General features: G+C 52.2%; 1 protein-coding gene across 1 annotated transcript in view; it reads right to left on the bottom strand.

Annotated features, from left to right (window-relative positions):
- Positions 1–26,370, bottom strand: part of LOC123770981 (conserved oligomeric Golgi complex subunit 4) — a 333,387-nt gene that overhangs the window by 199,936 nt on the left and 107,081 nt on the right. The window contains exon 6 of the mRNA XM_045763150.2: positions 18,996–19,152. Within this exon, the coding sequence (XP_045619106.1) occupies positions 18,996–19,152 (157 nt within the window). The remainder of the gene's footprint in view (positions 1–18,995; positions 19,153–26,370) is intronic.

Below are 26,370 nucleotides of genomic sequence, written 5' to 3'. Positions count from 1 at the left end.
ATAGTTTTCTATCTAGAACCACTCCTAGATCTCTTTCTTTATCAGAATTCTATAAAGATTTCTCACATAATATATAGGTTGTGTGAGGGTACGCCGATGCCAAAACAAACCCAATACCAACCTTCGGTAATATCGACCTCCAGACCGGTACACGAGGCTCCTGATACCGGTCTCCCAAGCCGGTCGTTATTACCGGCAGATCGGTATAAAAGAGGCTGTTAAATTGAGTGGATACTATAAACATTGTAAGTGAAAGAGGTTGACATTGGGTTGTGTGCTCACAGGCAATGCTCGGCCTAATTTCTGGAGCAATGCGGGTGGCCTGGCAGGCATGCGAAAATGTTAATATTTTTGGGGGTGTGGAACGGATTAATTAAATTTAATTCGTCCAGGCAGGCTGCCACCCAGGAAAATACTGGAACCTCATAATGCACCTGATCGGTAGAAGAGGAACCTGAATTCAAACAAAACAATATCCAGCAGAGGCATAAACCAGGTCTTGCAGGAGGTAAGCAACAAGGATCTTCCCAGGGGGTAACCAAAAGGAAGAAAACCTCTGAAAAGATGAACCCAAGGAACCCACGGGCACCCGGAAACAAAACTGGGGGGGTAGGGGGGAGGCAACACAAAACATTACAACCCAAAACCCAAGTTTCACAACCTATATACCAAAACCCTTGCCAAAAACATAAACAATGAAACACTGATCTGAGAGGAGGTAAGAGCAGGGGTACCAAAACCACAATAAAATAACCCGCAATAAACTATGATGAAACACACATAAGTACAGTATACTGTATAAATGTTTTTTTCATGGTACAAAACATCCCAGCAAAAGATGTATGCGTCTGATGTGAGGGGTGCATAAATCACGCCAGCAAATACAATAGTACAAATTCATAAAGGCAGGGAGGGAGGGTATAAAAAAAACAACTTCCCTACAGCAACAACCCCTGCCCAAAAGGCACAAGGGGCAAAGCAGGGTCAAATGGAGCCCAAGAGCTCCAAGTGGCTTCCCCCTGACCCCCAGGAACCCCCCAGCAAATGTTCCTTGGCAGAGCCCTCATCCACACCCACCATCCCTGAAGAAAAAGCAAAGTCCAGGGAAAAGGCTTACATGAAGGGAGTCTGCTGGGTAGACCCAGAAGCCCCGGCGGAAAATGGGCTCAACCACCTCCGAGCCCGCATCGGAAGGGGCAGCCCAGAAGCCACCCGAGCCTCATCTCAAGCCAAACCTCCGTGCTTTGTAGGCACGGAGGCGAACCCTGCCCACCTGGAAAGGAAGCAGGGGGTGCAGAAGGAGCCAAGATTGAAGCGACCAATGCCCCCGAATCATGGTCCCTAAAACCCAAGCGGGACAGCTCCAGGGACTCCAACAAGGCAACCAACCTGGCTCGTTGCATATAGGAGAATCGAGCATGCAACATAGCCGCCGCCTGATCCCTGAGATCAACAGACAAGGAATGAGTAAATTGAAGTACAAGCGTGGATTTTTGTCCCGCAAGACTCTGAGTCATAGGTGTCACCAACCAAACAGGCAGCATGATGGAGGCAGTACAGATGATCGTGTCCTTGAGGCAGGGGCAACAAACAACCTTCAACTTTGCACAAGGCGAGAGAGGACTCAGGAAATGCCTGCATGATACTCCCAAGTTCACTAGGGTTTTTCAGGACCCGTAAGGTGAGTAAGCCCTACGGGAAACTCAGACACTGGCACCAGCTGAGCTGGTAGAACCCTGTCTGTTAGCAGGCAAACTGACCATCAGTAGTAGTCATGAAACCTTGGGGGGGCAACAAAGGAGGACTACCAATGCAACCTAGGCTAGCCTAATAAGAAGCTAAGCAGACCTCCATTAACAAAAACCAAGAATGCTAGCAAATAAAAACAAAACCCCCAAAACCCCAAAGACACACAACAAACTGGTAGCCAGATAGAATTGTTGGCCGCTGTGTGTGCGCAAGATGCACCAGCCACAGTGTGCCTCGCCAAGGCAATAACACTCCCTAGCCGGGGCAAGATGAAAAGCCTAAGACCCCCAACATACCCCCAAAGGGCAGCACTTACAGAGCACCTAGGGAAGGTCACTCTAGGTGCATGCTGCGCCTGTACACTATGACAGCTCGCCACCACACCACACACAGTTGGAACAGCCACACAGGGGCCAAACTCCAGAATAGGTAATTGAAGCCAGAGATAATGCCCAAACACCAGCACATCACTTCAAGAACTAGGGTGGTGGGCTGTTGGGTAGTGCTAACGAATCCTAACGGGTAGTGCCCCTGTGCTAACGGGCACGGGCACTACCCGTGCTAATGGGTAGTGGGCCCCCCCCCGCCCTAGGGAGGTGGGGGGGCTGGGTAGTGCTAACGAGTGGGAGTGCTCGTTGCATAAAGTGCTGCTTGTTTGGTTTCATTCTAAGGGAGTTATTTTGATCTTTCAGGATGTAGATTGCACAGGTAAACCAGACAGTGGTCTGTTTTGATTCGACTACCTTTCTGGGTCCTTCCACGGTCAATGGCAGTTATGACATACAGTGGTACCTCGGAATACGAGTGTTCCTGAATACGAGTTTTTCGGAATACAAGCAGGATTTGCTCGGAATATGTACCTCAGACGGCGAGGGTTACCTCGGAACACGAGTTTGTTGATACGCGTACAGGCCGACCTAGCGCATGATGGTACGGCGATCGTCGCCCCTCACCCCTCAGTTTACCAGTGCCTCGTGCCCAGTGACTATCCCACGTCAATTCTTCACCCGGATTTTCAGTGTTTTGTTGGATTTTTGGTCATTTGACCATAAAAGTTGTTATTATATATCTCACCATGGGTCCCAAGAAAGCCAGTGGTAAGGATCAAGGCAAGAAAGCTCATGTGAGGATGACAATAGAGGAAAAACAAGAGATCATTCGGAAGCATGAAAATGGTACACGTGTTGTTGAACTTTGTAGGCAGTACAACAAAGCCACATCAACGATATGCCCTATACTTAGCAAGAAAAAGGACATTATGAGTGCTAAAGTGGCAAAAGGCGTAAGAACAATCACGAAACAAAGACCACAAATACTTGAAGAAGTGGAAAAGTTGTTATTAATTTGGATATACAACAAGGAGTTAAAGGGTGATAGTGTTTCGGAGACCATCAATTGTGAGAAAGCCAGGGTATTGCACGAAGACCTTGTAAAGAAAACACTTGGAACGAGTGATGCAGATACGAAAGAGTTTAAGGCAAGCAGGGGATAGTTTGAAAAATTTTAAAAAAGAAGTGGTATCCAGAGTGTTGCAAGGCATGGGGAGGCAGCCAGCTCAGACAAACCAGCTGCTGAATGATTTATTGAAGAATTTAAAGAGTTTGCAGAGGCTGAGGGATACCTACCACAACATGTGTTTAATTGTGATGAAACAGGACTGTTTTGGAAAAGATTGCATAAAAGGACATACATTACCAAGGAGGAAAAATCCTTGCCCGGACACAAGCCTGTGAAAGATAGGTTTACGCTTGTGCTGTGTTCAAATGTGAGTGGCGATTTGAAAATTAAACCCTTGCTAGTGTATCATTCTGAAAATCCAAGGGTTTTCAAACAGGGTAAAGTGCAGAAAAACCAAATGTGTGTGATGTGGAACACTAATAAAAGGGCATGGGTGACTAGGATTTTTTTTTTTCAAAGTGGGTGAATGAAGTGCTGTGCCCTGCCATAGAAAGATATCTGCAGGAGAAACATTTGCCACTCAAGGCCCTGCTTCTCCTCGACAATGCTCCTGCTCATCCTCCAGGATTGGAAGATGAATTGATGCACAAATACAGTAAATTTCTCACAATAAAGTTCCTTTCTCCTAACACCATTCCTCTAATTCAGCCTATGGACCAGAAAATCATAGCAAATTTTAAGAAACTGTATGAAAGGGCACTTTTCCGGAAATGTTTTGAAGTGACTGAAGCGACAAACCTCACTCTCAAAGATTTCTGGAAAGACCATTTTAACATTTGTAGTTCTTTAAAACTCGTTGACAAAGCCTGGCAAGAAGTGACTCAGAGAACCCTGATTTCTGGCAGGAGAAAATTGTGGCCTGATTGTGTGACAGAACTAGACTTTGATGGGTTTGAGCCTGTAAATGATGCACCTATTGTTGAGGAATTATTACTCTGGGCTGGCAAATGGGCTTGGAATTGGATGGTGATGATGTGGAGGACTTGGTGGAAGAACACAACGAAGAACTGACCATCGAAGAACTCCAAGCCCTTCAAAAGGAACAGCAAGAAGACCCAGCTGAGGACGTTTCTCCAGTGCAGGAAGATGAGGCAGTAGCAAATGTCCCTTCTGCAGAAATTAAGAAGGTGTGTCAGATGTGGGAAGAGATGCAAACTTTTATTGAAAAGACTCACCAAGAGAAAGCTGTAGTAGGCCGTTGCCTTAATCTTTTCAATGTCAATGTGATGCCTTACTACAGAGACAGCTTGCGAAGAAGGGAAAAACAAGCTTCCATGGACAGATTTGTTGAGAAAATCGAGCAGTGAGCCACAACCAGGACCTAGTGGCACTCAGATAAAACGTGCCAGGGAGTGCACACCAGAAAGGTCCTCACTGCCTGATGTTATAATGGAAGGGGACTCACCTTCCAAACAGTAACACCTCTCCTCCTCCCCCCTACTCACCATCTTCCATACGCCTACAGCATTCAACAACAAGGGTAAGTAATAAGTTGAACATAGTTTTGTAGGTTTATTTAGATGAATTAGGTATAAAATTTAGTTTGAAGTGAGGTTTTTGGGTAGTCAGGAACATATTAATTCATTCCCATTATTTCTTATGGGGAAATTATCTTCGGATTACGAGTTTTCGGAATATGAGCTGTCTACAGGAATGGATTAAACTTTTAAACCGAGATACGACACTTTAAATACAAAGAGTTCATAGGCCATTGCTCCCTGCACCTCTCTAAGTGGGGAGGTTCTGGCTTGTGGTCCCCAATAAGCAAAAGGACTACTGTGACTGATGACCCTGTGACTTGGGCCTCGTAGCCTGGTGGATAGCGCGCAGGACTCATAATTCTGTGGCGTGGGTTCGATTCCCGCACGAGGCAGAAACAAATGGGCAAAGTTTCTTTCACCCTGAATGCCCCTGTTACCTAGCAGTAAATAGGTACCTGGGTGTTAGTCAGCTGTCACGGGCTGCTTCCTGGGGGTGGAGGCCTGGTCGAGGACCGGGCCACGGGGACACTAAAAAGCCCCGAAATCATCTCAAGATAACCTCAAGATAACCTCAAGACCCCAAACAAATACAGTACATACCAGTTGGGATAACTTCAGGGAGCCTCCGGGCTCCTCACAGAAAAACACACATTCTCCAGGCCACTACAGCTAAACCACAAGAGCTGGAGTATTTTTATTTCTATTTTTATGCTTCCTGAAGGCTAATTAAAAATACCAAACAACAACAAAAATCCAGAATTTTGTTTATCTTGAGCCCATGGGAATGTCAGCTATTAACAGTTGAGCAGCCCAAGGGTTAAAGGACTGATGTTTCTGGATGCACAAGTGTGCTTGAGGGATGGATGCAAATGTAAGCAATTACTCCATTTCTTATTTGGCATTGTAGTCGAAGTGTAGGGCACCACATTTGAAATCAGAAGCTTTGGGTTCAAATCTACACTGAATTAGTGAAATATTTATCCATATGACCCAGAGCTCTAGCTAGACTGGAAAAAACCAGCGTTGAATGTAATGAAACGCCATTTTCTGGGTGAGTCCCGGAGGCTCCCCGGAGCTATCCCAGGCTGATATGCTAATGTCAGACTTTGGCATCAGTCATGTGTATGGAGTTCTTAGGCCTACCGGGGACCACGGCCAGAACCGGGCCCCCTCAGAGAGGCAAGGGGAGCAATGGCCTATAGAAGCCCCCGTGTTAGTGGAAGCATTCTATGTCTGCCATCGACCGGAACAGGCACCCAGAAAGGTAAGCGCCCCAAAACAAACCCCTATTCTGGTTAAAATTGCTACCTAAAACCGAACTAGTGGATAGAACTCCCCAACCGAAAACAAGCAAACTAGTGTGACATCACACACTGCCGCGCCGCTGTCTGCGCAGCTCCCCCCTCCCCGGGAGGGGGAAGGGGGAGCCCCAGACCCCCCGCGCCGGCTACCCACACCTCAGTTCTTGAGGCTGGATGTCAAAAACGCGAAAAACCGCCGACCGGAGGGAGGGAGGGATGCCGGGGAGCCTCCGGGACTCACCCAGAAAATGGCGTTTCATTACATTCAACGCTGGTTTTCTGGGGGGAGCCCCGTCGGCTCCCCGGAGCTAACTACCCACAGACAGAAAAAGAGGGACTTACCCGGGAGGCGGTCGTCGCTCACCCCTCAACTCGAAGCCGAGACAACTGGCTGCAACCGCCGATCACAAAACATGATGCACCCCCGGCCAGACCAACCAAGCATCAACCACCCATGGACCCCTCCGGAACGCAGCAGTCTCATTCTTCGCCAGAAAAGAAGGAGACGGCTGCAAACGAACAAAACTATCACCACGACCAAAAGAGCAGAAACCCCTGCGCCGGAGGAGAGCATGAAGCTCCCCTACCCGACCCCCAGAGGCCAAAGCCAACAAGAAAAGTGCCTTGGAAAAACAATCCTGGACCGAAGGGGCCACAACGAAACGAGGAGATGAAAGGAAAGCGAGCACTCTGTCCAAAGACCAGGACGGCTCAGGCGACGCATGAGCAGGCCAGAGGTGAAACAATGCACGAGACAGCTTGCGAAACGGCGCAGACGTAACATCGATACTGAAAGCAAGCTGAAGCGGCTCCGCCAGCGCCGCACGATACGAAGCGACAGTGTTAGGCATAAGATGACGGTCCTGAAACAACCACGAGAGGAAGGACAAGACCACCCGAACAGACAAGGAGCTAACACGACGAAGACGCAAAAAGAAACGGAAGGACCGCCAGGAAAACTGCATACTGCCGCCGAGAAGAAGCCCTCAGGTGGGACACCAACAAGGAGGCCACCTGATCACCATAGAGATGATGATAGACTCGAGTCAAAAAAACCATACGCGAAGACTCGAGGAGAAGATCGAACCAGCTACGTGACGTACCGGCCCGATCTGCTGAAAGAGGCGGAGCCGCGGGAAAAACCCTCGGGTTCGGACACCGAGCAACCAGCGCCTGAAACCAAGGCTGGGCCGGCCACCAAGGGGCCAGAAGGACAACTCTCCCCCGGTAAGTCTCTAAGCGAGTCAGGACCTGGAGCAACAGCCGAACCGGGGGAAAGAGATACAGGAACCCCCACCTCATCCAGTCGAGCCGAAAGGCATCGACCCCGACGGCCTCGCAATCGGGGAAGGGCGCCGCATAAACGGGAAGACGCCGCGACCACGCCGACGCGAAGAGGTCCACCTCGGGGCGCCCGAACGTCTGGCAAAGCCAAAGGAAGGACTCGTCGTCGACCGTCCACTCCGTGGAGAGAGGAACGAAGCGAGACAGGGCGTCGGCCAAGACTTTGGACACGCCCCGTACGTGAACCGCCAGGAGAGCCAAACCCCCAGAACTCAGCAGACGAGTCACCCGAAGCGACCAACCCCAAAGAGACAAGGACCGCATCGAACCCCCGCGGTTCAGGCAATGAACCACCGGAGAGCAGTCCGAATGGAGCCGAATCGTCGATCCGCGGGCCACCCGAATCCTCCCCAGAGCAAACCACACTGCCGCGAACTCCCGCACCGTACTGTGAGCTCGACGGAAGGACGGATCCCAACGCCCCTGGCCGGCCTGGTGAGCACTGGTCACAAAACCCCAGCCGAGACGACGCATCCGTGTACACATCGAGCGAGGGCTCGGGTAGGCGCCAAGGCACTGAACCCCGAAAAACCCGAAGAGGAAACCGGTGACGCAGCAACCGACGCAAGTCCCCCGGGGGTCGAACTCTGCGATTGCGAGAGAGGCGGAAGGGGGAACCCCGAAGGAACCAGAACAGCCGTCGAAGCCAAACCCGACCCGGCGGGTAGACCACCATCGCGAAGTTCAGGCTCCCGCACAGCCCCTCGAGCAACCGCCGGGTGACCCGAGGGCCCTCCAGAAACAGACGAAGGCGGGACCGCAGCCGCAGGAGAGACTCCGGAGGGAGAGACAAGGAGGCGGTTCGAGAGTCCCACACGAGACCCAGCCATGTCCGAACCTGAGAGGGAACCAGATGGGACTTCCTCCAGTTCACCAAGAACCCGAACCCGGCGAGCTGGGAAAGAACCAAATCCCTGGCTAGCAAGCAAGCTGACTGGCTGGGAGCCCAAACCAGCCAGTCGTCGAGGTAGGCCAACACTCGAACACCTAGGAGACGCAAACGAGCCACCACAACCCGTGTAAGGCGCGTGAACACGCGAGGTGCCAGGTTCAACCCGAACGGGAGACAACGAAAGCGGTAACTCAGACGCCCCACTACAAAACCGAGCCAGTCCCTGAACCGCGGATGAATCGGGACATGCCAATAAGCGTCCCGGAGGTCCAGGGACACCATCCAAGCTCCCGGCTCCAAGAGGAGCCGAACCTGAGACAGCGTAGTCATCCGAAAGGAGGGGCAATGAACCCAGGGGTTCAGAAGGGACAAGTCCAGAATGAACCGCAGGTCCGCGCAGTCCCGTTTCGGAACCGGAAACAGACGGGAAACCCATCTGAGGGACGACGTCGTTTCGACGACGCCCAAGCGTACCCACTCCAAGACGACTCGACAGAGCGCAGGGGAAGAAGCCTGCCCTGCCAGCCCCGACCCCCCAAAGAGGGGAGGGGCCACCCAACGCCACCGCAGGCCGCGAGACACGACCCGAAAGGCCCACGAATCGTGGGACCAGGCGCGGGCGAACAGCGCAAGCCGCCCCCCCATCGCCCTGTCAAAGGGGCAAACCGCGAAAGGGCCGGCGACCCCTACGAGACCCAGAACCCCGCACAGCGCGAACACCGCGCCGACCAGACGAGGGAGGGTCCGCAGGAGGAGCCAACCCCAAACCTGACACCAGAGGCCTACCACGACGAGAGGAACCCCGAGCCCTGGCACGACCTTTCCGGGAAGACCCACCCCGGGACCCCCGGAAAACCAACAAGTCCGACATCGGACGACAAGCCGCCGACGCAGCCTGAATAAACTGCGCCACGGCCGACTCCCCAAACAGGAGAGGACAAAAAGGTGAAGAACGCCTAAGAGCCAGAGCCCAAGCAGATCCCATGGAGGAACCCAGCACCGCCTGCCGACACGCGAGACGGGAAGCATAGAACAGGGAAACCGCATCCCGCAAAATCGGCGTGAACAGCTTCAACAAGGCAGCCGACGAACGCGCAGCCGAGGACAAGGTGCCGGACCCCGGGACGGACCCAAGCGTCCCCACATCCTCCACGAGCCAATCCGAAGACAGCTCCAGGAGGGAAAAGAACCGCAAGGCCGAACACAAAAGGCCCCGAGCGCGCAAGTCCTCCGCCACGAGCGCCGCCGAAAGGGAGGGAACCTGCACATGGAGCTGAATAACGCCCACATCGCGGGGAAGGGCAGGGGCAAACAAGCACTCATTCAGGTACTCAAGTTCACCCCCCAGGAAAACCTGAAGCACCGTGGAAGCTTCCCGCCACTCCAGCGTGCGGGAACGACAGAAGGAATGCCAGGAATCCAGACCAAACAAGGGGCAGTCTGCTAGCCAGGACGACTCCGGAACCTCGTAACAGAGCCAGAAAGGGAACGAAGTCCCAACCTTGACGTGGACGGATCCATTTCCGAGGCATAATCCGGGTCACGCAGGAGGTAAGCTGCAAAGGCCGCTCGCACCACACCAGGTTGGATGCGATAAGCCGAAAACCTCCGGAAGGACGGAACCGACGTACCCAGGGGAACACGGAACCATACCCGGGGAGGGGCCTACACCAAATCCAACTCGTACGCAGAGGGGGGGAAAGAAAACCCCACTCCTTGTAACAATGAGCCCCGCTCAGTGGGAAGAAAAACCCCGGCGGGGTCCAGCGGGGCCCAAGGCCCCCAAGTCAGCCCCTCCCCAGCCTCGAGGTCCGTCACCACAGGACCCGAGGCCGAGTCCTCTCCCCAAGCCCCGACCCCACAAGGCAAGGACGGAGCAGCCGGAAAAGCTGGAGGAAGAGGGGCCCACTGGTCAGACCCTGAAGCTTCGGCCGGGAGACAAGACTCGAATGCCTCTGCCGCCCCCCCGGAAGGGGCAACCCCCGAAGCTGCCCGAGTCTCGAGATCAAGTAACCCCTGCTCCGACCCCGAAACCCTCAGACGCTTCGGGGCCGGAAGCAGGGGCGGGGGACCAGAACGAACAGAAGGGGAAGGACGAGGAGGTGCGGACTGAACCAGGATCGAAGCGACCCCCACCCCCAAGTCCGGGTCTCGAAAAGCAAAGCAGGGCAGCCCCGGAGCATCCGGGGAAGCAACCAACCGAGCGCGTTGCAACAGACGAAACCTAGACTGCAACGCACGTGCCGCCTGTACCCGAATAGAATCAGAGGATTGGGTAAATTGAGTCACAAGCAAGCAGCAACACTCACAGGACTCAGGGTCGAAAGTATCACCGACCCAACAGGCAGCGTGGCAGAGGCAAAAACCATGAGGGTCACCCTGAGACAAGGGGACCGAGCAACCCTCAAACTCGCACACAGCGAGTGGGGACTCCGGGGTCACATCCATCGGACCCACGCGCCCCCTAGGGGATTCCCAGGGTCCTGAGCGTTTACTTTAAGAGGACTCGCACTCAGGTAGTCCCAGGCAGGGTGCTGCAAACCGGCGCCCAAAACTACCAAGCAAACTTCTAAGCTGAACCCCAGGGACGTGTACACTCACGGGGACCTAGCAGGGGGCGCCACCGATGAGAACAGTGGAAGGGCAAAAACAAACTGAATAAAATGACAGAACCCCCCACCAGGCAAAAACAAAAAGAAAAACAAAACCCCGCAAGAGGACAGCGAACCCCAAGGAACAGAGCCGGCCGCGATGTCGGGAAATACAAGCTGAGCAGCACCCTGCGCCCCTACCAGTGCAAACTGCCTCTTACCTGCCGGTAACAAGGGAGAACAGAACACCCAAGAGCCCAACAGTCGGCCGAAAAACCGAAAGGTAAAACGGACCAGCAGAGGCAGACCCCGAGGAGCCTGTGGAAGGTGGCCCCAAGCCCCAAGGGCAGTACTTACAGGGCACCTAGGGAAGGCAGCCCTAGGCGCATGCAGCCCGAGTACTGAAGATAACTCCTGGCTCTCGCACCCACAAAACTAACACCACACGCAAAGCACAGTGCAGTAGCGACACCGGAGCCAGAGCACACGACCATCGCCTATAGCATCAGCCTCAAGAACTGAGGTGTGGGTAGCCGGCGCTGGGGGGTCTGGGGCTCCCCGTTCCCCCTCCCGGGGAGGGGGGAGCTGCGCAGACAGCGGCGCGGCAGTGTGTGACGTCACACTAGTTTGCTTGTTTTCGGTTGGGGAGTTCTATCCACTAGTTCGGTTTTAGGTAGCAATTTTAACCAGAATAGGGGTTTGTTTTGGGGCGCTTACCTTTCTGGGTGCCTGTTCCGGTCGATGGCAGACATAGAATGCTTCCACTAACACAACGGCTTCTATAGGCCATTGCTCCCCTTGCCTCTCTGAGGGGGCCCGGTTCTGGCCATGGTCCCCGGTAGGCCTAAGAACTCCATACACATGACTGATGCCAAAGTCTGACATTAGCATATCAGCCTGGGATAGCTCCGGGGAGCCGACGGGGCTCCCCCCAGAAAGGGTTTATAAATAAGAAGTCATACACACACACTATGCTTTCATACACAGTACTAAGTTTTACAAAATATTATGTCTTCTTATGACGTACTGTACAGTGGGGCCTCGACTTACAAATTTAATCCATTCCCAGAGACGGGTCGTATGTCGAAAATTCATAAGTCGAAACGAATTTTCCCATAAGAATTTTTTTTTTTTTTTGAGATATAATACAAGAGTTTTTACATTCTTGTACAACCACTAGTACGTGTAGCATTTTGGGCACATTCTTAATTATATGGTCCTTGGAATACCACCCCCACGAAGAATCATTTTTACAACCAAGTACCCGTTTTACTGCCGAGTTAAACAGAGGCTACAGTTAAGGATTTGTGCCCAATAAATCCTCTCCGGCCAGGATATGAACCCAGGACAAAGCGCTCGATGAACACCAGGCGAGTGTTTTACCACTACACCACAGAGACTGGAAATAATGTAAATAACCAGCGTTGAATGTAATGAAACGCCATTTTCTGGGTGAGACCCAGAGGCTCCCCGGAGCTTTACCAGGCTGATATGCTAATGTCAGACTTTGGCATCAGTCATATGTATGGAGTTCTAAGGCCTACCGGGGACCACGGCCAGAACCTGGCCCACTTAGAGAGGCAAGGGGAGCAATGGCCTATAGAAACCCCCGTGTGGTTGGAAGCATTCTATGTCTGCCATCGACCGGGTCAAACATCCAGAAAGGTAAGTATTCCAAAACAAACCCCTATTCTGGTTAAAATTGCTACCAAAAGCTGAACTAGTGGATAAAACTCCCCAACAGAAAACAAGCAAACTAGTATGACGTCACACGTCACCACGCCGCTGTCTGCCAGCTCCCCCCTCCCCAGGAGGGGGAAGGGGGAGCCCCAGATCTCCCACGCCAGCTATCCATCCAACAGTTCTGAGGCTGGATGTCAAAACACACGAAAAACCACCGACCGGAGGGAGGGAGGGTTGCCGGGGAGCCTCCGGGTCTCACCCAGAAAATGGCGTTTCATTACATTCAACGGCTGGTTTTCTGGAGGGGAGCCCCGTCGGCTCCCCGGAGCTAACTACCCACATAGGACAGTCAAAGGGACGGAACCGGGAGGCGGACACCACGCACCCCCCACGGAAGCGAGACAACCGGCAGCAAATGCCAACTTAAGGCGTCACAGCCCCGAATGGGTCCAGGAACAACAAGAGACAATGAGATGCAAGGCCCCAGTACAAACACCAAAAATCCGTGCCCGAATGACAGCAAGGACACGCCGCCCAGACGGCAGCAAGAGCAGCGAAGCCACGAACGCCACGGGCATGGGGGAAGAACCCAGGCAGGTTAGCCGCAAGAACACGGCTGACAACCCGGGACACAGTCACCCGCGAACAGGGAAGAACGGAACCGGATCAACTCAAAACGCGCCCCGGACACAGATTCCGTGGCACGCAAAGAACAGCAGAGGGCCGCCACTGAACACAAAACACGACACACCCCCAGCCCCACCAACAAACCAAGGACCCCTCTGGAACGCAGCAGCCCCATCCCATGCCAGAAAAGATGGAGACTGCTGCCACCGTACAACCAAAGCGCTAAAACTGAAGGAGCAGAAAAACCCCAGCGGAGGAGCAAGAAGCCCAGCGACCCGACTCCTAGAGGCAAATGCCAACATGAAAAAAAAGAGCCGACGAAAAAACAAACCGGAACCGAAGGGGCACCACCCACTGAAGAGAAGACAGAGCACGCTGACCAGAGACCAGGACGGTGTAAGCTGCACACAAACAGGCCGGAGGTGAAACAACGCATGAGACAGCTTACTAACAGTGCAGAAGCAACACGAAGATCGAAAGCAAGCCGAAGCGGCTCTGCCAGCGCCGCACAAAAAGCGGCGACAGTATGTGGCAAGACTAAGGCCCCCAACCCCCACCAGAAAAACCAAGCCGACGCTAACAACTGCAGCCACCTAAGAAGGGACAGGAGGAAAAGAAAGGACTGCCAAATTACCCCATACTGCCGCCAAGAAGAAGTACGCAGGTGGGACACCTACCACGAAGTCACCCGACCACCAACAGGAGGCGAGACCGCGAGGCAGAATGGAAGCAGCCCCGACAAGGCACCTCTGAGCCCAGGAAAAGGCGGAGCCACAGGAAGATCTCAGGCGCGACCACCGAAACCCAGGCAGTACAAGGAGATGGAATGTCGGCCGAACAGAAAGCTTCCCAATGCAAGCAAGCTCGCCAGGAGATCAGAAATGATGGGTCCGATGCGAGACATCGCAAGACCCAGAAAAGTCAACCAGCAGGGCAAGCCAGGAAAACTGAAGAAGAGGTAAGGGTTGCCTCCAGAAACAGTATCCGAACCAAGGGGTATGAGCAACTGAAACAGACCAAGACAAATAAGCGCACCATAGGACACAGGCTGAAAGAATGCCCAAGAAGCCAAGGAACGCACGCAGAACACCCCTGCGGCAAAGGAGGAAACAAAGGGAACCCACAAGGAAGGGAAGCGGTAGAAACTGACCCCCCCCCCCCCTCACAGCAGCAAGTGCAGGCAAAACCGACCAAAGGAGATGCCAGGAAAGCGACTGGGGAGAGGCAGGACGAAAGAGCTGAAGCACAAACCCCAGGAAACAACCAGGGGTGGATAATCAGGCAGGGACAGAAACCCCACGCACATGGGAGGGCCAAGCCAGGGACCCGAAGACCACGAAAAATAACAAGCAAACCCCCATACGTAAACCCCTAGGTACAAAACAGCAGCAATGTGCCACACCATAACCGGACACCGGAACAAGGACACGCCACCGCGAAACACGTTACCAAAGCACACGTGCAGCAGCAACAGGCACCACCGCAACATGCAACATGTACATAGCAACTCGCTTTGGCAAAGACAGAGAACGATGCAGGCAGACCCCAGGCAGGGCCAATGGAGACACGACAGAACCCAGCAGGCCCAGGAACCTGCACACCAAGCGACCGACAGCGGAGAAACCTGCTCAATACCTGCCAGATGGGGTTCCGTGAGTTCAATGTACACCCCAAGCCCGGCCCAAGGCTAGGCTAGACTTGCAAGAGGGTGGTCCACCAGGCTGCTGCTGGGAGCAGCCCGCAGGCCCACATACCCACCACAGCCAGGATGGGCCGGAACCTCTATTCGAAAACAGGCTAGTGTACCCTAGAAGACCACGGATGTACCGGCAATATTGCGTATGCTCGTAGGTAGGACGTGTAACAACCGCAGACCTCTGATGGTTATACAGTGTTCCCCGAATGTGCCTATTGCACCACTGCACTCCACTGGTACTATCCCGCATGTTCTTCCATATAGGCGTGACCCAAGAGCCAGAGCTTAAACCCTGCAAGCACAGCCAGGAGTGCCCTCCCAGGTGAGTACATAACCAGCTCCACAACCCACACACCTCATAACACAAAAGAGGTGGGTCCCCTGAATGTCTAGCATGGGTTGGACATGCACATGAGTGGGACTGGAAGGATTGAAAAAGGGACAGTCACTGGTGTGCGAACGGTCTCAGTCATACATAGATATACCTAAATAAAGACAGGTATATAAACATCTTCATATCCAGCGCCCAGCCAAAAGACGCCAGACCACAGAAACTCACCTTTCTAACAGAGGAACGAACGTGACACGACCCAACAGCGCCCAGAAGATCCTGGGAGCACCGCCAGGTGAAGAAGCCAGAGCCGGAGCAAGGTAGAGGCGAAGGAGGCGGCCCACACCCATGACACTGGGAAAACCTCGGCGTCCACCCCACAGTTGGAATCCAGGACATCCCCGGAGCAAAGGGGCACATATCGGAGCAAGGGAGAAGAGCAAGAGGCGAAGCACCTGAGAAAAAAGGGTCGCAAAACACCAACACTGAAACACACCGCCCAAACCAAAACAAACTCCACGGCGCATGCGCATGACACGCTGGCCGAACTGCACAACCTGCACTGCAAGAAGGCGCCAACCTGGACTACTGCACTAGAAAAGTAGCCAAAAGAGGAAGCAGGAACAACAAAACAGGCCAACGAAGCGAAGACAAAGAGCCCAAAGGGAACCCAGCTGGGCCACGAACAGCCCAACCGGGCCACAAGTAGCCCAATACGGCGACCCGGACTAGGAGCCGACAGACGTTCCAATAATACGGGAAGTAGCGAAAACCTTCCCGAATCCTCGACAACGCAGAAGCAAACACCAGTCCCGAAGGCACGCGAAAGCACAGTCACACCCGAGACCAGAAGTCACGTAGAACCCCAAGAACGGGGAAACATGACGAATACACCATCCCAAAAAGGGGGGGGGGAACATCCACCCACAGGACGGAACCAAACGACTCAAAGGCCAAGGAACCGAGCCCGGGGAGGGGGCGACGCCCAACAACACGTACGGCGAATGGGGAGGAAAAACCACACTCCGCATAACCCCAAGCCCTGCCTAAAGGGGGAGAAAAATCCCCCACGGGGTCCGACGGGTCCAAGGCCCCCAAGTCAGCCCCTCCCCAGCCCCGGGAACCTACACGACAGGCCCAGGGGCCGAGTCGTCCCCCCAAAGCCCCGGCCATATCAGAAAACCGGGGCAGCCGCAAAAATACTAAGAAAGGGAGCCCACTGGCAGACTCTTACAACACGGCTGGAGGAACAGGCTCAAACGCCCCCATCACTATCCCGGTAGGGGAATTCCCCGAGACAGCCCGAGTCTCAAAACCATCAAACCCTGCCCCGAACCCACAGACAGTAAGGAACCAGATGTAGGCAGGAAGGGGGGATCCAGGGAAAAGACAAGGGGGCATAGAAGGAAACGAAACAACCAACACCCCCAAGTCCCAACACGAACCAAAACGAGGCAGCCCCGGGGCTCCCGGGGAACAAACGAACGAGAGTGTTGCCACCACCAAGGCTCAAGTGCAACGCCCCTGCTGCCCGCACCCGCTTAGTCAGCACAACTGGGTAACCAAGCCACAACAAGCAACAAAACTTGCAGGACTTTGGGTCGAAGGTGTCACCGACCCCACAGGCAGCAGACGGAGGCAAAACAGAGTCACCCTGAGACTAGGGGTGAGAGCAACCCTCAAACTCGCTGGAAGCAAGAGGGGACTCTGGGGTCACATCCATCTGACCCGTGCACCCCCAGGGGTTTCCCAGGGTCCCGAGCATTTACTATAAAAGGACTTGCGCTCAGGTAATCCCAGGCAGGGTACTGCTAACCGGCACCCAAAACTACCAAACAACTTTCTAAGAGCTGAACCCCCGTGTACAGTGACGGAGACCTAGCAGGGAGAACCACCAGAAAAATACTCAGAACACAAGGGACACAAAGGGGAAGAATGAAGGCAGACCCCCCACCAGGCAGAAAAAACTAAAAGAAAAAGAAAACCCCGCAAGAGGAGGACAGCGTACCCAAGCGGAACAGAGCCGGCCGCTATGATTGGTAAAGACAAGCTGCACAGTACCCTGCGCCCCACCAGTGCAAAACTGCCCCTTACCCTAAGGCGAACAAGGGAGACAGAACACCCGAGCACACAAAGAGCAGCCGAAAACCAAGCACTAAACGGCCTAGCAGGGGTAGAACCCAAAACTTGTGGAAGGTGGCCCCAAGCCCCAAGGGCAGTACTTACAGGGCACCTAGGGAAGGGAACCCTAGACGCATGCAGCCCGAGTACTGGAGACTCGCTCCCGGCTCATGCACCACCTAGAAGACAGACAGCACACTATGTACAGTGCTGAAACAACTACTGGAGCCGGAGCATACAACCGGTGCCTATAGCATCAGCCGAAGAACTGATGGGTTGATAGCCAGCGTGGGAGGTCTGGGGTTCCCCCTTTCCCCTCCCGAGGAGAAGGAGCAAACCTGAGGGGGAGCTGCGCTGTCTGCGCAGCTCCCCCTCCCGGGGAGGGGGGAGCTGCGCAGACAGCGGCGCGGTGACGTGTGACGTCATACTAGTTTGCTTGTTTTCTGTTGGGGAGTTCTATCCACTAGTTCGGCTTTTGGTAGCAATTTTAACCAGAATAGGGGTTTGTTTTGGAATGCTTACCTTTCTGGATGTTTGACCCGGTCGATGGCAGGCATAGAATGCTTCCAACCACACGGGGGTTTCTATAGGCCATTGCTCCCCTTGCCTCTCTGAGGGGGGCCAGGTACTGGCCGGGTCCCCGGAACGCCCAAGAACTCCATACACATGACTGATGCCAAAGTCTGACATTACCATATCAGCCTGGTAAAGCTCTGGGGAGCCGACAGGGCTCCCCCAGAAAATGTAACTTGAATTAATCCATTCCACACCGCCAAAAATATTAACTTAAAAATACATTTTATAATGAATAACACTCATTTTGTACTAACTAAAATACAGTACTGTATGTATATCTTACCTTGAATGAGGACTTATTGACGTATGGAAGATGTGCGGAGGAGGGGGGGGGGAAGGAGAGGTGTTTGGAAGTGTAGTCCCCTTCCATTATAACATCAGGCAGTGATGACTTTTCTAGGTACTCTCCTACATTTTGCAGGCATACCACTAGGACCAGATCGTGGCTCACTGCTTGTTTTTCTCGCTCAAAACCTGTCTAGCAACACTTTTTTCCCTGTTGTAACACTTGTCTGAAGTGTGAAATCACATTGTCATTAAAAAGGTTAAGACAATGGTCTGCTACAGCTGGATTTGGAACACTTTTCAGCAAAACTTTGCAATTCTTCCCATATTGCACACATTTTCTTAATAAATGAGGAAGGGACATCCTCTACTCTACATCAATAACCCTCATACCATTTTCATATTTATGAATGATCTCTTGTTTTTCCTCTATGGTCATCCTCACGTGTGTTTTCTTAGGTTGAACCTTGCCACTGACTTTCTTGGGACCTCATGACATGATATATAATAATTACTTTTATGTTCAAAAAACAAAAAAAAGCACAAATATAATGAAATTCTTTACAAGCACGAGCGTCACTAAGTGGGCAGCTCCGGTCAACTGAGGCGGGGTCGGCCGCACCACCAGGAACCGCCCCGATTGGTCGACCCCATACGCGTATCAACAAAGTCGCTAATCGTGGCAAAGGTCATAAGTCGAGTTGCATTTTCCTATGAAAGTTATGTTGTAACTCGAAAAATTCGTGAGTAGGGGCAGTCATAAGTTGAGGTGCCACTATACTTCTTTTTAATATAAATAAATTTGAGATTATTTTATGCAAATTATCTCATTATCATACATTAACATATAATATACATACCATAATATGTTTCAATGATGGGTTGCCGAACTTCAACTGTTCTAGCAATGCCTTCGAATAACAGGGTGATTGTGTCTGCCCAAATGACATGTGATCTCTTTTCTCTTGAGCCCAGGGTTTGTGCAGATGCTAAATTTTGAGCTGTTGTTTCTTGAATCTGTGACAAAAGAACATATATGAGTGATCAACACTGATACTGGTTTAATATGCCCTATAAAAGAAAGTTAAAAATCTGCTAACAGGAGTCAGACGTTGTCTATTCCAATACCCACCTGAGTAACAACATTTTTCTGGGGAAACCACTTGGTGACTCCCTGAAGTTAACTCAATAAAACTTTCGTTCCCAGAGGATGTTGGTAACAGGGTACAACCTGTTCTCGCACTTTCTTACAGTCAATATTGACTTATTAAATACGTGCATATGTGACATACTAAACATACTAGTTTACCTTGAAAAGCTTTATAGAAAACACTGACCTTACCTAACCTTCTTAGTATGTTAACACTTTGGTGCATTCCAGCAGACCGTCGTTGTCACCAATATTATTAATCACACCGCACGCGTGCCCCTCTCGGAAGTCACGAGAAAAAATATTTGTATAAAATCCATTTATTATCCGATCAACTTGGGAATAGTTTACAAATGTTTGCCATGAAAATTACGTTTTCTCTAATAGCCGAACAGCTTATTAAAGAGAACGGCGTGGCAGTGAATCATCGTGGTAAAACAATTGTATTATTGACACGACGAGTATAATCGACGTAGTTTTTATATATGTTGCCGGTCGAACGCATCCTTATGTGACCTTTAATACTTATGTTCTTATAGAACATTCTATTGCGAGCACATTGGTACAAAAATGAAATACATACATCGACAAATAATGTCAGGACAGTGAATTGAATATACACTTTTCAAAGCGAGTTTCGCCGATATGCCGCCGTGGGTAACACTTCGGCCACTTCCCACACTGTTTTGGGTGAGCTACGACATTGAATCTATATTTATATGCATATGTCCGTGTAGAGAATTTTATTGCGATTCCAATGATACCACAATTAGCGATGTAGGACAACTGTAGGCTTCGCAACCATTAAGAGAGTGGAAACATTTTATTGCTGTTTGGCGCTCTCGGCGAGTGATCTGAATAGTTTTTTATTTGGTGTTGATAGTCCTTATGCTTTGGCGGCATTTTATAGGTATGTTCTTATAGACGATGTGTGAGAGCCTGAACTTCGCCGTGCTGGTCTACGATCGGGTCAGATCTGGCTTTGGCGGATGTTCTGGTTTCTTCTGGGTCGTCCCTTCCGCCGCTCTCACGATAAGATGGGTTCGGATCCCGGGAGCCTTGCGTCGGCTGCTGCGTCGCCGGCTTCCTCTGCAGGTTTTTTGGGGTTCTGTGCAGTGGCGCCTCCTCTGAGCCCTTGATCGATATGTTCACGGATGCCTCGTCTCTCAGCTGTGGTTTTGTGACGAGTGTTCACCAGGCCAGCCAGGATCGATGGAGTCCATCCTTTCGTCGCGCTCACAGCACGGCGCGGGAATTTGTGGTGGTGTGGCATTCGCTTCAGAGGATTCCAGTCGCTCGAGAAGCAACCGTCCGGCTCCATTCGGACTGCTACCCGGTGGTTCATTGCCTGAACCACCGGGTAGTTGCGGTCCGATGCGGTCCTTGGTTCTTTGGGGCTGGTTGCTTCAGGTGACTCGTCTGCTGAGTTCTCGGGGTTTGGCTCTACTGGCGGTTCGTGTTCAGGGGGTGTCAAACGTAATGGCGGACAGCCTGTTTTGGTTCATTCCCCTTTCCACGGAATGGACGGTCAACGCTGACTCGTTCAGTTGGCTCTGCCAGGTGTACGGGCGCTCAGAGGTGGACCTCTTCGCATTGGCGTGGTCGAGGTGTCTTCCAGTTTATGTGGCGCCCTTCCCAAACAGCGAAGCCGTTGGGGTCGATGCCTGTCAGCTGGACAGGTCGAGGTGGAGTTACCTGTACCTCTTCCCTCCGGTCCGGTTGTTGTTCCAAATCCTGGCTCAGTTGGAGACTTACCAGGGAAGAGTAGTCCTGTTGGCTTCTTGGTGGCCGGACCAGCCTCGGTTTCAGGTGCTTCTTGCTTGTTGTCCAAACCCGAGGGTCTTCCTGTGGCACCGCCTCTTTCAGCAGATCAGTCCAGTCTGGTACGTGGCAGGTTCGATCTTCTCCACTCTTCGTGTCTGGTTTTTTTGATGCGGGTGTATCACCACTTGTATGGTGATCAGGTGGCTTCGTTGATGGTGTCCCACCTGCGAGTTTCGTCTAGACGGCAGTATGAAATTCCTGGCGGTCTTTTCTCGCCATTTTTGTCTCTTCATAGGTTGTCTTCGATTTCTGATTCGGGTTGTTTTGTCCTTTCTCTCTTGGTTGTTTCTGGACCATCATCTTATGCCATATACTGTCACCTCGTATCGTGCGGTGCTGGCGGAGCCGCTGCAGCTTGCATTCGAGGTGGATGTCACTTCTGCTCCGTTCCACAAGCTTTCTCGGGGATTGTTTCACCTCCGGCCTGCTCATGTGCCGCCGCCTGAGCCGTCATGGTCGTTGGACCGGGTGCTCTCTTTTCTCTCTTCTCCTCGGTTTGTGGTGGCCCCCTTGGTTCAGGACTGTTTTACTAAGGCTCTTTTCTTGTTGGCATTGGCCTCTGGGGGTCAGGTCGGGGAGCTTCATGCTCTCCTCCAGCACAGGGGTTTCTGCTCTTTCGGTCCTGGTGGTCATTTTGTTCGTTTTGCAGCCTTCTTCTTTTCTGGCGAAGAATGAATCTGCTGCTTTCCGAAGGTGTCCTTGGGTTGTTGATGTTTGGTTGGTTCGGCTGGGGGTGCATCATGTTTCGTGTCTGTGGCTCTTTGCCATTATTTGCGCACCACAACTTCTGTGGCAGAGGACGCACTTTTGGTTGACCCTGTTTCTCTTATCCCATGTTATCTGCAGGATGATTCGGTCCTGCCAGCCTGCGGTCTACCCCTGTGTTACCACCTTTCGGCATCAATCAAGAAGACGAACAAGGTAAGTTGAGGTTTCTAGTTAAATATTTAATAATTATATGTGGCAAGGCAATTCAATTATGTTGTTTGTAGTATCAAAATAGATGGAAATGGTCACTTTTGGACTCAGAGGTGTAAAAGTATCATTATCCGGAACACGTGAATATCCGGCAGGGGGGCCTTCCCATATAGTCCGGATAATTGAGTGGAGACAGTATCTCTTTGTGGCCACTCCTGCCTGACAGCTGGGGTGGAGCAGACCGCCTGGGCAACCCGTTCTCGCACTTTCGTATAGTCAATATTGACTTATTAAATACGTGCATATGTGACATACAGTACTAATTTATTGTGAATATTTTAGTTTACCTTGAAAAGCTTAAAAAAAAACACCGACCTTACCTAACCTTCTTAGTATGTTAAGATAAGCATCTTATTGCTTCTTAATTACAATTATTACTTACCCTATTATAGGTTTAGGTTAAGCAATAATTGTAATTACGAAGCAATAAGATGCTTATCATAACATACTAAGAAGGTTAGGTAAGGTCGGTGTTTTATATGAAGCTTTTCAAGGTAAACAAAAATATTCACAATCAATTAGCATGTCACATATGCACGTATTTAATAAGTCAATACTGACTGTAAGAAAGTGCAAGAACGGGTTGGCCTATGACGCATGAGTCAGCGAATTTTTTTTGCCAGATTTCCCCGCCCTATAATAGGCAAAATACGCCACATATGATTTTTGTATTATTTTTTCCATGATCATAGAACACAAATTAGCAGGTTTGAAAGAATTTTTTTTTTTTTTTGTTATGTGCCTATGGGTGACAATGGCCAAATAGCCCTTAGCAACACACGGGTTAAGAAACATGGAGCAGCCTACCTGCCGAACACTGAACGAACCTTTTTGACATTTGTTCTGATTTTCAAAATTCTTCATTTTTTTATTTTTTTTTTTATTTTTTTAAGAAACACGGAGCAGCCTACCTGACAAACACCAAACGAATCTTTTAGCTATTTGTTATTTCATTAAAAAAATTCATTTCGTTTTTCTACAAAAAACCAGCATTGAATGTAATGAAATGCCATTTTCTGGGCGAGTCCCGGAGGCTCCCCAGAGCTATCCATGGCTGATATGGATACCCTAACTATTTTGCATCAGTCAATGTGGGTGGAGTTCTAGGCCTACCGGGGACCACGAGCCAGAACCTGGCTCCCTCGGAGAGGCACGGGGAGCAATGGCCCATAGAATTGCACATGTGATCTGGAGCATTCTATATCTGCCATCGACCGGGACAGGCATCCAGAAAGGTAAGCGCCACAAAACAAACCCCTATTCTGGTTAACAACAAAAATCGTCAAACAAGTGGACAGAACTCCCCAAGAAAAACGAACTAACAAGCATGACGTCACACAAGCCATGCCTTATGTCTGCACAGCTCCCCCCTCCCCGGGAAGGGGAACGGGGAGTCCCAGACACCCGCGCCGGCGATCCCCACCCCAGTTCTGAGGCTGGACATCAAAACCGCGAAAAAAACGCCGACCAGAGGGCGGGAGGGTGCCGGGGAGCCTCCGGGACTCACCCTGAAAATGGCGTTTCATTACATTCAACGCTGGTTTTCTGGGGGAAGCCCCTACGGCTCCCCGGAGCTACTTCACCAAAGACTACCTAAGAAAACAAGAGGACATACCCAGGAGGCAGTCGGTGCACCACTCCTCAACACGAAGACGAGACAACAACCCATGGACCCCTCCAGAAAGCAGCAGGCACATCTCTCACCAGAAAAAGGGAGATGGCTGCAGATGAAGAAACCTATAACCACGACCATAGGAGCCAAAAACCACTGCACCTGAGAAGAGCATGAAGCTCTGCCAAACGACCCCCAGAGGCCAATGCCAACATAAAGAGAGAGCCGTAGCAAAGCAAACCTGAACCGAAGGAGCCACAACAAACCAAGGAGAAGAAAAACAGGAGAGCACCCTGTCCAAAGACCAGGACGGCACAGGCAGTGCATGAGCAGGCCGGAGGTGAAAGAATGCATGAGACAGCCTGCGAAACGGCGCAGAAGGAACACCGATACCGAAAGCTAGCAGCAGAAACCAAGGTGCCAGACCCAGGAACCGCCTCAAGCGCCTCTACATCCTCCCTCCGCAAGCCAATCCTATGACAGCCAGAGGAGGGAAAAGAAACGCAGGACCAAAACCAAAATGCCACAAGCGTGCAATTCCACCGCCACAAGTGTAGCCGACAGGGAAGGAACCCGCACAAGGAGCCACCCTGCACCAACATCCCGCAGAAGGGCAGGAGCGAAAAGACACTCATTAAGATGAGGAAAATCGCCCTAAGGAAAATGAGCTGCGCCGAGACAGCGCTAAGAGAAGAGATATGAACAAAAGAACAAGAAGGCCCAAAAACCCCGTTGCACCCGAGACCAAAAGTCATGCAGAACCCCAAGAAGAGGGGGACATGACGGAGAAGGCCGTCCCGGAAAAAAGGGCCGAAGACCGTAGAAAAGCACCACCGACAGGACGGAAGCAACGGGCATAATGGACAAGGAAACCGAGCCCAGGGAGGGGCCGACGCCCAAGAAGCTCGTGTGGAGGGGGAACAGAAAAACCCCACTCCACAAAACCACAAGCCCCGCCCAGAGGGGGTAGAAAAACCCCGGCGGGGACCAACGGGGCCTGAGGCCCCCCACGTTAGCCCCACCCCAGCCCCAGGAACCCACCCTGCAGGCCCCATGCTCGAGCTGTCCCCCCAAAGCCCCAGCGTCAAGAAAAACCTTGCGGCAGCCGTGAAAAACACTAAGGAAGGGAGCCCACTGGGTTCTGGAACCTGAACCGAAACCGAATGATAGGCGAGGGGCGAGACAAAGACCCCAAGCTCTTCCCCAGCCAGCACAACGAGGCGAGGACAACGAGGACAGGACAGAGAAACCAAGGAACATGGAAAAACCAGGCCCGGCACAGCAAGACCGGCAAGGAAGGAGGACCCCAGAGGGAGCACGGAAGGGCCGAACAAAATGCCACAACCAAACCCCTACACGCAGCAGCAGTACCAAAACCGCAGCAAAACGTCACCACACTCCCCGAGGAAGCGGCAGGGAAGATAAAGATAAACCGTAACATGAGTGGCACACAAGGGGGACACAGGCGGAAACCGAGTACCCAACCGAGTCACAGGGACGGTAGAAGAAACGTGTGCAGTGTAACAAGCAATCGAAGGAACACATTAGGCAGCCCAACATGGGCTGACCCCACACACAGCCCCAAGAGCAAAAACGAGAGCGCCCATGAAGCACAGAATCCGCACCACAGGCGAACGACAGGGGAGAGGCGGAACCAAAGAGCCAGAACCCAATCCCGCAAGTACAAGGAGGTGAGCACAAAACACCCTTGACACAGGAAAACGTACCACCGAACAGGCACCCCCACCATTGCACTGTGGAACAAGGTGGAGGCGGGGCCCCGAACTCAAGCATGGTTAGACAAGCATAGGAGAGGAGCAGGATGTGTACAGGCAGGAGCCGCCTCGGAAGGGCCAAGAGGCCACCCACAGTCACCTGTGAACCGAGGAAGGAATCAGGTGGTGAGAACAAGAGCTGTCCTGTATGGGCCAATAGCCCTGCAGTAGGCACCTCGGTTGTTACGATCCACGTTCTCAAGTACATATGTACACCCATTCCTACTCTCAAAAACAAAAACAGCGTCAGGACGAAGGAGATGCCAGACCGCACCAACTCACCTGCAGAACACAGGCGCTGAAGGGCCATGACGCAAGCCTATGAGAACGTAGCCGCCGGAGGCGGCCAGGGCGCCCATGCCAGAGAGGAGGATTGGAGCGACGAAGGAGGCTTCCCCACCCTAAAATGCAGGGATAAACCTTGTGACTTCCCCACAGCGGCACTCCAGAACATCCCTAAAGCAACGGGGCACGGACTGGAGAAAGAAAAAAGCAAGAGGCAAAGACCCCCCCCCCCCCCCCAAGTGAAAATGGACGCAGAACACCAACACGTGTGCACACCGCCCGGAACCAAAACATACTCCCACGGCGCATGTGCAGGACACGAAAGAAAAGTAGCCCAACAAGGCGAGAAGTAGCCCAACCGGCGACAAGCAGCCCAACCGGCCACAAGCAGCCCAACCGGCGACAAGCAGCCCAACCGGCGACACGCAGCCCAACCGGCTACAAGGAGCCCAACCGGCTACTAGGAGCCCAAACGGCGACAAGGAGCCCAACTGGCGACAAGGAGCCCAACTGGCGACAAGTAGCCCAATCCGGCAACCCAGTCCAGAACAGAAGGAACCAGTACAGAGGCAAACTCCGGGACACACAGGAGGTAGGCCGCAAAGGCCACC

This window comes from Procambarus clarkii, chromosome 65 (assembly GCF_040958095.1).
Source record: "Procambarus clarkii isolate CNS0578487 chromosome 65, FALCON_Pclarkii_2.0, whole genome shotgun sequence".
NCBI classification, from domain to species: Eukaryota; Metazoa; Arthropoda; class Malacostraca; order Decapoda; family Cambaridae; genus Procambarus; species Procambarus clarkii.
Note: the sequence above shows the minus strand (reverse complement) of the source record. Positions and strands in the feature narration are given on the sequence as shown.